This window comes from Pinus tabuliformis, chromosome 6, assembly GCF_031772625.1.
Source record: "Pinus tabuliformis cultivar Carrire ecotype Pingquan chromosome 6, CPIR1, whole genome shotgun sequence".
NCBI lineage: Eukaryota > Viridiplantae > Streptophyta > Pinopsida > Pinales > Pinaceae > Pinus > Pinus tabuliformis.
The window spans coordinates 1465663853-1465677825 of record NC_142292.1 but is presented as its reverse complement, the minus strand read 5'-3'; the positions used below and the strand labels follow the sequence as shown (position 1 = coordinate 1465677825).

General features: G+C 33.8%; 1 protein-coding gene across 3 annotated transcripts; it reads left to right on the top strand.

Annotated features, from left to right (window-relative positions):
- The first annotated feature begins 1344 nt into the window (after positions 1 to 1344).
- LOC149264173 (uncharacterized) lies at positions 1345 to 2921 on the top strand. 3 transcript variants are annotated; one of them, XR_016250051.1, is made up of 4 exons: positions 1345 to 1979; positions 2146 to 2232; positions 2326 to 2418; positions 2591 to 2921. XR_016250051.1 is itself a non-coding variant. In XM_089389188.1 (4 exons), exons 1-4 carry the CDS (start codon positions 1907 to 1909, stop codon positions 2880 to 2882), a joined length of 510 nt encoding a protein of 169 aa, XP_089245314.1. In that variant the 5' UTR covers positions 1345 to 1906; the 3' UTR covers positions 2883 to 2921. The 3 variants fall into 3 exon arrangements, 2 of the variants coding, with proteins under 2 accessions (XP_089245314.1, XP_089245319.1); XM_089389188.1 differs by having other exon boundaries at positions 1345 to 1954; positions 2601 to 2921; XM_089389193.1 differs by having other exon boundaries at positions 1345 to 1954.
- Positions 2922 to 13973: the final 11052 nt, after the last annotated feature.

The window sequence follows — 13973 nt, the reverse complement described above, 5'->3', positions numbered from 1 at the left end:
ATAAAATACGAAATAGTTAAAATTTTGATCCATTTTTTGCTTTTGTAAGAAAACAATAGTTTATTTTAACCAGTGTTCCATGAGGATGTGTCCCCTATGGTGGGGTGCACGTATCCACGCTTCCCACACACCTAGGATGGGAAGATGCTCAGGGACACGTTTCCCCACGCCCCCTTTTAGGGAGACACAGGGAGATGCAGGGGGAAACGTTTCCCTACTGTGGGGATGTGTTTCCCCAGAAGGGGTGCTTCTGGGTAGCTCCCCTAAAAAAGGGCTAGGTGCTCCCCCTTAATTTTGCTTGAAACAATAATTTATGAGTGGGAAAGCTCAACATTCAACCCTAGGGCCCTATTAATTGACTTAGGATGTTTGAGAGTGGTCCTGACCTCATTTTATTTCATATGGAGAAATTAAATTTCAGATTCCACTCAAAATGCATCAGACATAACAATTTTTAGGAATTCAGGAATGAGCGAATTGCGATGTTTCCATTGGGCTCTATTATATATAAGGGTTTGGAACTACCATTTAATCAAGAGCACCAAGCCCAAAAGCACCCCTTTTGAGGGGGGCCATGTTCTGCTTAATTTTTTTTCTAGTAACTGTTGTAATATGGAAATTAAAAAAAATTATAAAACAACCATAAAAAAAATTTAAAATTAAAAAGAACAACACATAACAAGTATCAAAACCTAAACTAATTTGCAATCTCTAACTCACTCATTCGAGTTACCAAGCTTATGTCTACTCAGCTTGCTGCGCAGCACTATTTGACTTACCAGTTAACTGTTGCACCTCCTCCTCCATGGCACTCCTAAAATGCTCATTGGCCATTTTTAATCGTCAGTTTTAACTTTCGAGTCTTGACTTTAGATATGGATGACCTTAGACTGATTCTTTGACTTTCACTCTTTACTTTTTTTGAGTTTGAGTTATATCAATTTACTATTCCAATCTTCAGGCTTAAGTATCTACTATAGTCTATTTTGGTTAGTACTAATTAGATTCTAGAATCACTAATTTAAATTTTAAATCAATTTAGAATCTAGAATGATGAATGATGAATTTAATTTTTAAATCAATTTAGATTCTAGAATGTTGAATAATGAATGATGAATATGGATCAATCTAGTTCATTATTGAATCTCGTGGTGTATGAATGAATGATGTATGTATTAGTATGAATGATGAGTATGGATCAGTGTATTTCATTATTTAATTCAATCATGTACGAATAAATGTATTTATGCTTTCATTATTGAAAAAAAAAAAAATATATATATATATATATATATATATATATATATAAAAAAATTATATACCCCCATATCCCCCTGCCCCCTAATTTTACCTAAAATTTGAGGGTACTCTCACACGCCCCCCCTGTGCATCACCCCAGACATGCATCTCCCTATCCCGGAGTCTTGGTGGAACATTAGTTTTAACTTGCCAACATAGAAGGGTTGAAAATATAGTATGACTTCATATTGAAATATGACCATGCCCTTCAAATTTGATGCCAGGTTGAAGAAGTATTTTAGGAAAAGTATTTTGAAGTGTGTTCTAGTGTTTGCCTTTTAGAAAATGTTAATCTTTTTTCAAGCTTTCTTTTCAGTTCTTATAATTGATTTGTTTGTTTTACTTTAGTGGTTTATTCATAATAGTTAAAAAGGCTTACGAGATTTAATGGAAACCTTTTATACCCACACCAGATATGCCAAAAAGACCTTAGACGTGTGAATGCCAATTTTGATGCACCGTTCATATTGTGCAGTTGTGATGTTTTTTGTTAACGATTGTGCTGAATAGCTTTGTGTCGAATGATGCAGGTACCTTCAAGACAATTTATACCACATACGGGAATCACATGAGATGGATCTAGATTTGAAGATAGAATTCTTCAAACATGTTAACTAATGCATTCAACTGTCCTATGTTCTTAGGTAGCGGTCTTGTAAGATTTCTTCTGACAATATCTGGTAACAAGAGTATTATTGTAATCATTAAAATGTTATAAATAAGATATATGAAATAAAAATTCAGGTATTGAATTTTTCATTAAACATTATTTAGAATGTATTAATACTTATAAGTATCTTAGACATGTATTTGTGTGAAAATAAATTGAATTGGTTTATGTTTAAGGACAAGGCATCCAAGGCGAGGTTAACCAAGACAAAAGTCACTCATCGTAGTGGCCAGAAAGGTTTAAAAGCACTGATAACAACCTTTGTAAGTATATTAAACATGTGATATTTTTTTAATAAATTTTGCACTAGAAGAAAGTCATTGTTATCTAATTTCTCCCTATTTACTGATTGATAGGAACTAAAATATGGAAGACCTCCAAATCATTTGGAAAAGGAGGTGCTGCAGCAAAAGAGATGGGTTGAATTTGTTGTTTGGATGGACTCTATGGTATGTAATCTTAGTTGGATTTCCAATATACTTTTAAACCATATTTTCATTTTATTTTTTAGTACTATTAGATATTATATCTTACCTCATTTTATGGTTAACATTGTATAACAAAAACATGTGTTGTGTTATGTAATTAATACTAACATGTAATATTGATTTTTTTTGTCAGAATGCTATAGGTAATGATTGCCAAGACGATGATCCAAATTATGTTCAACATATATCAGGAGATGATGAGGATGAGGATGAGGATGATGGTGGTGAAGGAGGAGATGATGATGATAGTTGCGGTGTTGGTGATGATGTGGATCAGAGTAATGAGGATGGTCAAGATGATCATGAGGATGATCTTGGTGGTGGTAGCTAGGCATGCACATGCATTGTTTTTTATGAAGAAATTATTGTGTAGAATGACATTGTTATGTTTAGATGGGTGTTGTGAATTTACCCTATATCAATGAGACATTTTGATTTTGTAATCATACGATGAGTTTGATTTATGTATGTTGTTAATTTATCGTAGAATAACGATATTCATGAAATATTTTGATTTGTTAATCATATTTGAATTTTACTTGTTTTGATTAAAAATAATACTGATTTTATTAGTATTATGTTGCTATTTTATACATGTTTTGAAAATTGTTAATGACACATTGTTATTTTTTTGGATGGATGTTGTCAATTTCTCTTAAATTTCTTTACAAATGATTTTGAATTGTGATATCTGCTTTAATGATATTTAGAAACTATCATATATTTCACTATGAATCTATAAAGGGGGTCATATATGTAAAGAAAAATATACTCTATATAAGAAGTCAAATGCGGATGTAACCATGGATGCAAAATTGAAAGTAAAATTGGATGTTAAACTAGGAATTAATACAAAATGCAAACAATTGACATACAAAGTGTTTTAAATTAGAAGTGAAAAATTGTGCAATAGTTGACACAAAGAAGGGAACAAAACATGGCATACAAAAGGATATCAAATTAGGCAAAAACAAGGACACATAAATGGGCACCAAATTAGATGCAAAAAAAGACAACAACTAGATGTAAAATAAGATGCAAAGTTGAGCGTTAAAAAGAAGCAAAAAACGTTACAAATTAATATGCCAAATGATGATGCAAATAATGGTGTAAATTTGGGATGCAAACTTGGGTGCCAAAAAGGAAAAAAAAAAAGATGTAAGAAAAGACATAAAACAAGATGCAAAATGGGGCTGAAAAAAGGTGAAACCAAGGATGCCATATTAGATGTAAAAAATGATTCCTAATCACATGCAAATTTAGGCTCGAACTCAGACACAAAATTATATGCAAATGTGGACACAAAATGAGGCAAAAAAAGATGCAAATTTGGATGGTGAAAACGATGTAAAACTAGACACCAAAAAAATGCAAAATTGGATGAAAAAGTCGGTGTAAATAATGGTGCAACATTGGACACAAGTAGACACAAAAAAATGGTGCAAAAAGGGGAATAAAATAGCTTAAAATTGGATGCAAAACTTGGTGCAAAAACAAATACAAAAGTAGACGTAAAAAATGGCTCTAAATTGAATGTACCATTAGACACAAAATAAGATGCAAAGGTGGACACAACACATGACTCAACATAAGATGCAAATATAAATGCAAATTTGGATGCTCAAAATGATGTAACATTAGATGCAAGAGATGGTGTTAAAAATGATGCAAAATTGGATGAAACAAATGACGCAAAATATGGTGCAAAATGAGATGGGAAAAATGGAGACAAATCAAACGTAAATGTGGATGTAAAAAATGGTCCAAAAAAAGATGCAAAAATGGGCACAAAAATGGATGCAAAATTTGGTGCTAAATCAAATTCAACACATGGTGCAAAGATAGGCACCAAATCTGGTGCAAAAATAGAAGCAAAAACTAGTGTAAGACTAGATACAAAACCTGGCGTAAGACTAGATGCAAAAACTGACACAAAATGGATGCATAAAAAGACGTTAAATTGGATTCAAAATACAGTGTAAACTTGATGCAAATGATGGTGCAAAAATGGAAGCAAAGAATGACACAAAATAGGAAGCAAAAGAGAATGAAAAATAGATGCAAAAAATGACACAAAATTAGAAGCAAAACCTGTCATAAAATAAGATGCAAATCTTGGTTCAAAATTTGACGCAAAAAATGATGCATAGTTTGGTGTAAAAAATGATGCAAAATCTAGCGTGAAAAAGGATGCAAAATCAGGTGCAAAAAAGGACGCTTTAAAAATTGTACAATAGAGCCAAATTTAGCGCCAGGTTGCTCATCACAATTACAAAAAAAATGCACTAAAATCTGGCGCTAAATCTGGCGCAAATCGTTGGTTTTGTTGTAGTGAAGACTGGGTATTTTTTCATCAACAACCATATAAATAAATGTCCCTCAAGCAAGCTAAGAAGGATAATAAATTATCACCCAAGTACTATAGTCCCTAAAAGGTGTTGCAAAATATTGTTACTATGGAATACAAATTAGAGTTTCCTTCATCTTCCCGAATACACCCAATTTTTCATATTTCATGCTTAAAGAATGATATTGGTGATACGATCCCAGTTCAAACAGTGTCACCAGAACTTGACAAAGAAGGAAAAATCATATTTTAGCCTAAAGAAACCATGGAAACAAGAACTCGACAACTATGGAATTGATTAATTTTAGAGTATCTCATTAGGTGGAAGAACTTACCCATTAAAGATTCCACGTGGAAGGATGAGAATTTTATATAGAAGCATCCAGAACTACTCAAGCGTCGAGGACAACACTTTTTTGAAGGAGAGGGGGATATTAGGTCCCTAAAATACTAGTGTGTTCCCCTTATTGTTAGTGTTAGTGTATCCCCCTATTGTTATTGTTGTGCCCATGTATGCCTTATGTTCATATTATAATGCCCCATAGAAGCCGACTACTGTCATTGTTATGCCCTTACATTACTATTATTATGTATCCTTTGATTATATTGTGACCCTTTAGACTCCTATATATATAAAGAAGGTCTTATCATTTTAATCATCCAATAATTGTTCATTTATGTAATGTAAAGGAGGTTTCCCCCTCAAAGAGGATAATTTTTAAGTCATTGATCTATCTTTTCTTCTATTTTGTAAGTTTGTTGCAGAACATCATGATCCTCCTAAACGCTTCTTGTTACACTTCTTGTCTAGATACTTTGTTGCATAGTTCCCATATTCACGGTAGTGAAAACATTTTATCTTGCTTAGGTCCTTCTTCTTACCATTTTTCTGCCCTGACTCTAGCTTTCTTTGGGCCTTCTTTCCCTTAGCTTTCTTTCCCTTCCCAACCAAGGAAAAACTGTCTTCCTCCTCAAATTTGGATGTTACTCCATCTCTAGTGTTCCTTCGGATTTATTCTGGTACCAAATTGGACCAAAGTGTCTCCCAATTTGGAAAATTTTCCCTTCCATTTACAAAGTCTTGGTAGTCATGCCAGGATTTTGGAAGGCCTAGGAGAGATAGGCTCACTAGATCTAAAGATGGTATATTTCCTCCAACTCCTCCAAGCTCATCTTGACACTGAGTGAATCTGGAGAGGCAATGTGGAATGGTTTCACTTTTCTATATGTGGATGTTTATGAGCTTGTCCCTCAATGCTAATTTCCTAGCATCACTACCATTTTCAAATAACTCAGTGAGGGTCTTACACATATAAAATGGAGTCTCCTTGCTATGTAAATCCGATAATATGTGGTCTCTCACACCCTCCAGGATGATCCTCCTAGATTTTGTAGTATACTTCTTCCACCAGGCTTCTAACTGTTGACCATCTGATATTACTAGTTTTGGAATGTCATTTTTGGTGTACTCCTGCACTCCATTGCTATCGATTATAACTTTCATCCTATCCTTACAAGCTATGAAATTTGAGGTTCCCTCTAGGGCATACTCCAATCTCAATCCATTGAAAGACATGTCCCTGCATAGAAGAAAATTTGTTTCATTGAAACTGCAAATAGAAATCTTTGAAGGAGAAGATCTATTGACTAGTTTCTTATTTGATACCATGTAGAAATTAATAGAAATTTTCAACTACTCATGAATTCAAACTAAAAACAAGAGATTACATATTTCCTCTACAATATTATGGAATGCAAATAATAATTTAGAAACACATGCAATGACATGCAACCATAAAAACCACAAGAACAAAATGATTGTACAGGGGAAATCAGCTAGGAAAAACCCCTCCACTGATTTTAATTAATCAAATGAGAATGAAAAACTATTATAATTTCTTGCTTCAATCGTAAAACACACCCTGCACTATAAACTTATTCTCATGTCAATTGTCCTTCTTTGGACAAAACTTAGCCAATTCAAGGCCTAACTTCCCCCTATTTCCTTGCGCAATTCTAGAGAAATTAAGATCCTAAATAATAGGGGAATTCCCTATTTTATTGCGCAAATCCCATGGAATTGATCATCTGCATCAATGTCAAGCATGTACACTCAACTAGTATACAATTAATAATTACAATATTCTTTTTCCTCCACTCCAGTTAGGAAATTCAAACTACGTGCATGTCTAGACTACTTTTAGCTGATTGACTACTTTAATTGAGAGATCACTAAGTTAACAATAGTTCTACTACTCCACTTACTTTCAACTAACTCAACTAATGATTTGAGCTCAGTTAATTAAGTTCAATTGAAAATATCTGAACTAGATTGCTAAATTTTAGAGATCACTACATGCACAACTCTACTCCAAGCCTATAACTTGAATTTATTGACTTAACTAGTAGACAAGGCCATGTCACTCTAGCTAACTACAATCTAAGTCATCCTGCTAATGTGGAAAATAGAATTACTCAATTTGACTAAGGCACAAGTCAAATTAAGCCTTTCTTGCTACAATTTTTAACAACCTATTGTACATACCTTCCTCCTAATTAGAAGTTACAATAATTTTTTGTTCATCTCTATAGATTATAACAAGCCAGAAGGAGTATTGATCTATTCACCACCTAACACAACAAAACCATAATGCATCATCATATCCCAGGGTCCCAAATTATCCTCACGCCTGTGGGGAAAAACCACCATCAAAACCCCCTCAAGTTGTAATAGAAGGAAATTGTCCTCAAAATAGCACATTACCAAACCAAAGCCTACCAAAATTGCCTGTTATCTTGACAATTTCCCATTCCCAAACCAAAAATCTAGTACCACTGACACCATAACCAATTCAGTGCCCTAGCCATTTTTACCATCAACTTGTCGTGAATAATAAACACACCCAACACTCCTAATGAAGTATCCCATGCTTCTGCATGGTCGGAGGGTGCCACAACACCCATCCTTAAATGAAATTGATGTTAGTGGGGTGGCAAGCACCCTCCTCGTGCCTCTCTTCTCTATGATCAATCAGTCCCATTAGTGAATCAAAGATTGTGATTTATTTACAAATTAGTTATGCCTTTTTTTTCAATTAAATTGATTAATTGTAAAAAAAAAAATCATATGAAAAAGTGTCATATGAAATGAGTTATGGTTTTTTGGGAATGTGGTATTGATAAGCCATGGTATTGGCCCATGATATTGTAACAAATCTTGTTTATAGATTCAGAATCTCCATGGTAATGTAGGAGTAAATCTCCGTGCTTAAAATTATTATTCCATGTTTATGTGTGTGTGTGTGTGTGCATTTAATGTATATATTGATTATTTTTATTATTTAATAATAATAATTTAAAATAAAGTTACAATTTAGTGATATTTTATGATTTTTTTAAATTTTAGCAAGGTGAAAATGTTGTCATTATGGCGCATGAGTTGTCCTTGATGTCAACCTCATCATAGTTTGATTGCTTGTTCATGATAAGATGTTGGTTCATGAGATATATTTCTCTATGTTGATTGGCCTACTTGATCAATTGACATCCTAATCTATTTAGTCTACTAGTAGCATTACTACATTGTTGTGTAGAGATGTTGCAGCTTGTGTACATGTCTAAGGAGAGTAAAGGACTTGTTGACACTTATGTCAACCCTTATCTTGCTGGATTCAAAGTCAACTTGGTGTTGGCACTTGGTTGTGATGTTTAACCGATTTGCAGAGGTGTCAAAAAGCTTGGTAGAGGTTTAGAGGTGTGTAAAGGAGTTGATGAAGGTGTGTAAGTAGTTGGAAAAATTTCTATGTTGAAGGTATCTTGATTTTCCCTATACTCTGCCCCAATCGTTGGGAAGAAGTGTCATGTGTGCGACAGGAAGCCTTCAGCCAAGTTTTTCTAGTGTTGTGCATGTGGTTGTAAGATTTTCAGCTGAGATTTTCCAGTGTTATGGGTGCATTTTATCCTGTAGATGGAAAAAAATAAAGAACCAAGTGCGAAATGAAGGTTTCACTCATAGAATTGTGTGTGTGTGGTTGTTTTGACACGGTCCACTTTACCAACACTAGACTTTTCCTATGGTATTTGTATATCCATGGTTTTTAGCCTGAGGTATTGAAGGCTCGAGTGGCTATAAAATGGAGATCGATCTAGAGAATTTTGGATGTGCATTCGGTGAAGTTCCTTTCATAATTTGTCTTGAATAAGAGTGCACATGAGGGTGTTAAAGGAGACTCGGATCTAATATATGTGAAGATGGTTTGAAGATCCAATGGAATGTGTGTTTGATATGATTTATTCCTAATGATCCGAGGTACTAACATTATGCAGGGCCAAGACTTAATGAGGATTAGTACTATATAGAGATCTATGACTAAATATTATGTTTACAAGGTTAAAAGCCTATGACTTGGGATAGAGAAATGTTTGATCTCTCATTGTTTATTTAGAATAAAGAGTATAGAAGTTATATGTATGTTGGTTTGTATTGTAGCACAAATATGCCAACAAGTATCTGTGATAATAGAGACTGTTATTTATAGAAATATATATAGTTATCTATGGAATATATCTCTATGAAAATAAGTTATGAATTACTTGCTTGATTGAGTTTTCTTTGTAGTATCTCATTAGCTTGCAGTCTGTAGAGGCTATCTTGATGTCATAAAATAATTTTGGCAAAGATCAATGGTTGTGATAGAGATTGTCAAATGTTGGTTGCTTGATATGACTGACTCTCCTTGCTTATTTACAACTCAACGTATCAACTTGAATGAATATATTCAATGAATGGAAATTTAAAGACTCCTACAAGATATGTATGGAAGAAATGGTTTGTGCTTTGAAAGGTTGTTACATAGGTTGTATTCAGTACACAAATATCTATATGTTTGGGTAGGTTATATATATGATGCAGAGATAAAATGTGGATGTCTTGAATCCACTTATTTGAAAATGTTTTCTTGGTTCCTTGGTTGTGTATGTCGTGATAAGAGAGATTTCTTTGAAGTATATAAATCTAAACATTTATGTTTATATGTTTTAGATCTAGACATGTATGCTTTATGATAGTGATATGTGCCTTGTCCAAGGTACATAGAGATTAGATTTATGTTTAAGATCCTAATAGTGTATGTGGATATATGAATGGAAGAAACTTAGATAAATTGAGTATTTGTGCACTTTAATCTCATAAGTAAATGAATAATGTTCATGAGATCTATATGGAAAGGGATGTAAGTGATATATATAATATTGCATGTCTTATATCTAAAGTTGGTTGTACTCTATGCTTATGAGCATGGTGATGATGCTTTGAGAGACCAAATGTTTCTTGAGGTTGGTAAATATCGTTGGCTCTTTTACTGCTACTCCGTATATGACAGTATTTGTTTGATGAATTTGACAAAGACATAATGAAAGAAGTGTTATGCTTATTTTTTATTCCATAATGCATGTGATTGTTTTTAAATGATAACTTAAAACCATGTTAAGAATCATGAACCTCACCACACCAATCTCGATAACGAGTTGCTTCAACATCCTAATATTCAACATCATTATTTTTATCTACAATTAGACCTAAAAAACACTACTCGAGCCTAAAGAAAAAAGAGAAATTGTGGGATTAATTACTTCATTTACTTCATGAAACTTGCTTGACATTTTCTTTTTGGTGTTTCCACTTTGTCTGGTAAGCAATTGAATGCTTTGCACCATTTTGTAATGCAACTGAAATCTAGAAAATGTATTTATTTCAACGGAACAGAACGCATTGTCTTTTCTTTACAAACAATGAACTTATTTATTTCATGAATAGCTCTATGTAAAAGTGTAAATTATTTGGATCTTCATACCTCATACTTCTATCTTTTGGAAAGGTAGAGAAGCTAAAACATAAAATTCACCCAAAACACATGAGTTACGGCTTTTCTATTGATCACACAAAACTTGATTCTTACAATGAACTCGGTGAAGGGTATTTAACCTTTTCCAACTAGCGACTTGCCTAAAATATCTTGACATGCAACCAAACACTAAAATTCGTCTATCACTTAGCTCAACTTGACTCAACATTTCAACACTCAGCCCTTAACACTTAGTTAACTGACTCTCTAATTTTAGCCAACTTCTCATGTGGGAGTAATTAGCTTATTTTAACACTCTCGCTTAATTACAACCGCTAAACTAAAACATGACTCATGACAACTCAAACATGCTTGCTAGTCTATGTCTCAGCTAGACTTACAACACCCAAGTTTCTTTTGTGAAACTCAAACACATATTTTTCTAATGACTTAGTAAATATATCATCCAATTGATCACTAGATTTATAAGGCCTGAAGTGAACTTATCCATTTCTCACAAGTTCTCTAATAAAGTGATATCTAGTATCAATATGTTTACTCTTCTGATGAAACACACTATTCTTGGATAGTGCAATTGCTGAGGTGTTGTCACAATATATTGTTGTTGATCCTTGTGTTTCTTCTTGATTCCATCAAATACTCTTCTTAACCACACTGCTTGACATGTTGTTGATGTTTTTTCTACATACTCTACTTCTGCTGACGAAAGTGTCATAATGGGTTTCTTCTTAGATGCCCATGAAATCACACCTGAACCAAGATGGAACACATAACCAAAAGTTCTCTTCCTATCATCCAAACTTCCTGCAAAATCACTATATGTGTATCCAATCAAATGCTTATTTTTTGTAATTGCATACATTATGCCACAGTCTCTAGTTCATGCTATGTATCTCAGAATTATTTTTCCTGCACTCCAATGTGTGTCTTTTGGAGTCTCCATAAATCTGGAAATCAAACTCACTCCTTGCATGATATCCAGTCTTGTAGCTGTGAGATACATGAGGCTACCAACCGATCTTTTGAAAAGAGTTGGATTGATATATGATCATTCATCATCCTTGCTTAACTTTATACCTATTGCAATTGGTGTAGGAACAGGTTTGAAATTTTCCATCCTAAATCTTTTCAACAAATCTTTGGCATATTTATTTTAACAAATAAAAATTCCTTTTTCATATTTCTCAACTTCTATGCTAAGAAAATATTTCATGAGACCAAGATCTGTCATCTCAAATTCTTTCATCATGGATTCTTTAAACTCTTCTAACTCAAAATCACCTGTAAAAATCATGTCATAAACATATAAACAAACAATCAAAATTTTTCCATACTCATTTACCTTTATGTACAAGGTAGGCTCAATTTTGCTTCTACAAAATCCATTGTTAATCATGTAGGTGTCAATTCTGCTATACCAATCTCTAGGCGCTTTCTTCAGTCCATAGAGCACTTTCATAAGCCTGTAAACTTTCTCTTCATTACCTTCAACTTCATATCCTGGAGGTTCTTGCACATAAATTTCTTCTTCTAGAATTCCATTCAAGAAGGTTGATTTCACATCCATCTAATATACTTTCCACTTGTTCTGAGATATTATGGCTAGAATTTCTCTTACAGTGTCTAATCTAGCTACTAGATCAAACGTTTCTCTAAAGTCCATTCCTAGTTGCTGCGAGAATCATTTTGCTACAAGTCTTGCTTTAAATCTATCAATTTCAGCTTTCTGATTCAACTTTGTCTTGTACACCCACTTCACACCAATGAGATTTTTGTCCTTTGGTAAATCAATCAAATACCATGTATCATTCCTTTCAATAGCTTCAATTTCTTCGTCCATGGTTTGCACCCAATTTTCATCTTTGATTTCTTCTTCAAACGAAGAAGGTTGGAATGACAACAATGAAAATTTTGAAATAACATCCAAATCATCATAAATATCTTTTAGACTTCTCATCTTTCTCTTACCATTTCTTGATTCATCACTTGATTGATCGTTAGGAGAACCTTGATTTGTTGACCTACTTGAAGATCCATGCTGCTCAAAAAATCTTGGAGTCCTTATTGGTGTGTCTATGTTTGGTGTCTTCATTTGTGATTCTTGCAGCTCGTTTTCTGCTACATCATCTTCTTCCATCAGTGGCACTTATGCACCAACTGTTTTATCTACAGTTCCATTCCATGACTCTGGTTCTTTGAACACAACAACTCTGCTAAGTATGGTCTTCTTTATGACATGGTTATACAATTTGTAAGCTTTTGATTGCTCACTATAACTAGTAAATATGCATTTTTCACTTTTATCATCCAATTTGCCTCTTCTCTCCTTAGGCACATGTGCATAAGCTACACATCCAAACACTATGAGATGAGATACGCTGTAATATATACCTGACCATTCATGTTTTGGTACTCTGTTCATCACACTCTTTTTAGGAGATCTATTGATCACATAAATAGCACATGCAATTGCTTGTGCCCAATACTCATTAGACGAGTTTCTTCCTTTCAACATGCTTCTTGCCATATTCATAATGGTTCAGTTCTTTGTCTATGCTACACCATTCTGTTGCGGTGTGTATCTGGTTGTAAACTATCTTATGATTCCATGTTGTTTGTAGTAATCATGGAATGACTTTGAATCATATTTTCCACCACGATTTGACCTCAATACCTTGATTTGTCGATCACTTTGGTTCTCTACTAAGGCTTTGAACTCTTTAAACCTTGAAAAAGTTTGAGACTTCTGCTTCAAGAAGTAATCCCAAGTCTTTTAGCTATAGTCATCAATGAAAGTGAGGAAGTAACTACTTCCACCAATCGATTGTGCCCTTATAGATCCACACAAGTCTTTATGCTCTAGCTCAAGAGGTTTTTTTTTTCGATATGCAACTTCCTTTGGAAAACTTTCACGGTGTTTCTTTCCCAAGATGCAACACTCATAAGTAATAGCGGGTTCTTTGATGGGAGGTCATCCTCTGACCATCTATTTCTGCTGCAACAATCTTAAACTAGAAAAGTGCAAGTGTCCAAATCGAAAGTTCCATAACCTATAATCATTAAAACATGCAATTGTAAAAGAACTGACCTGGTCACTGTAATTCATAATTAGATGAAAGATTTTGTTCCTTGTCATCTGCACCTTTGCTATCAGTTGCTTGCTTGGGGGCTTGTCATATATAACACACTCTTGTCCTTGAAAGATAACTTTGTATCCTTTTAGTGTCAATTGACCAACACTTATCAAATAATGTTTGAGACTAGGAACATAATATACCTATGAGATTGTCTTCGACTCCCCTTGC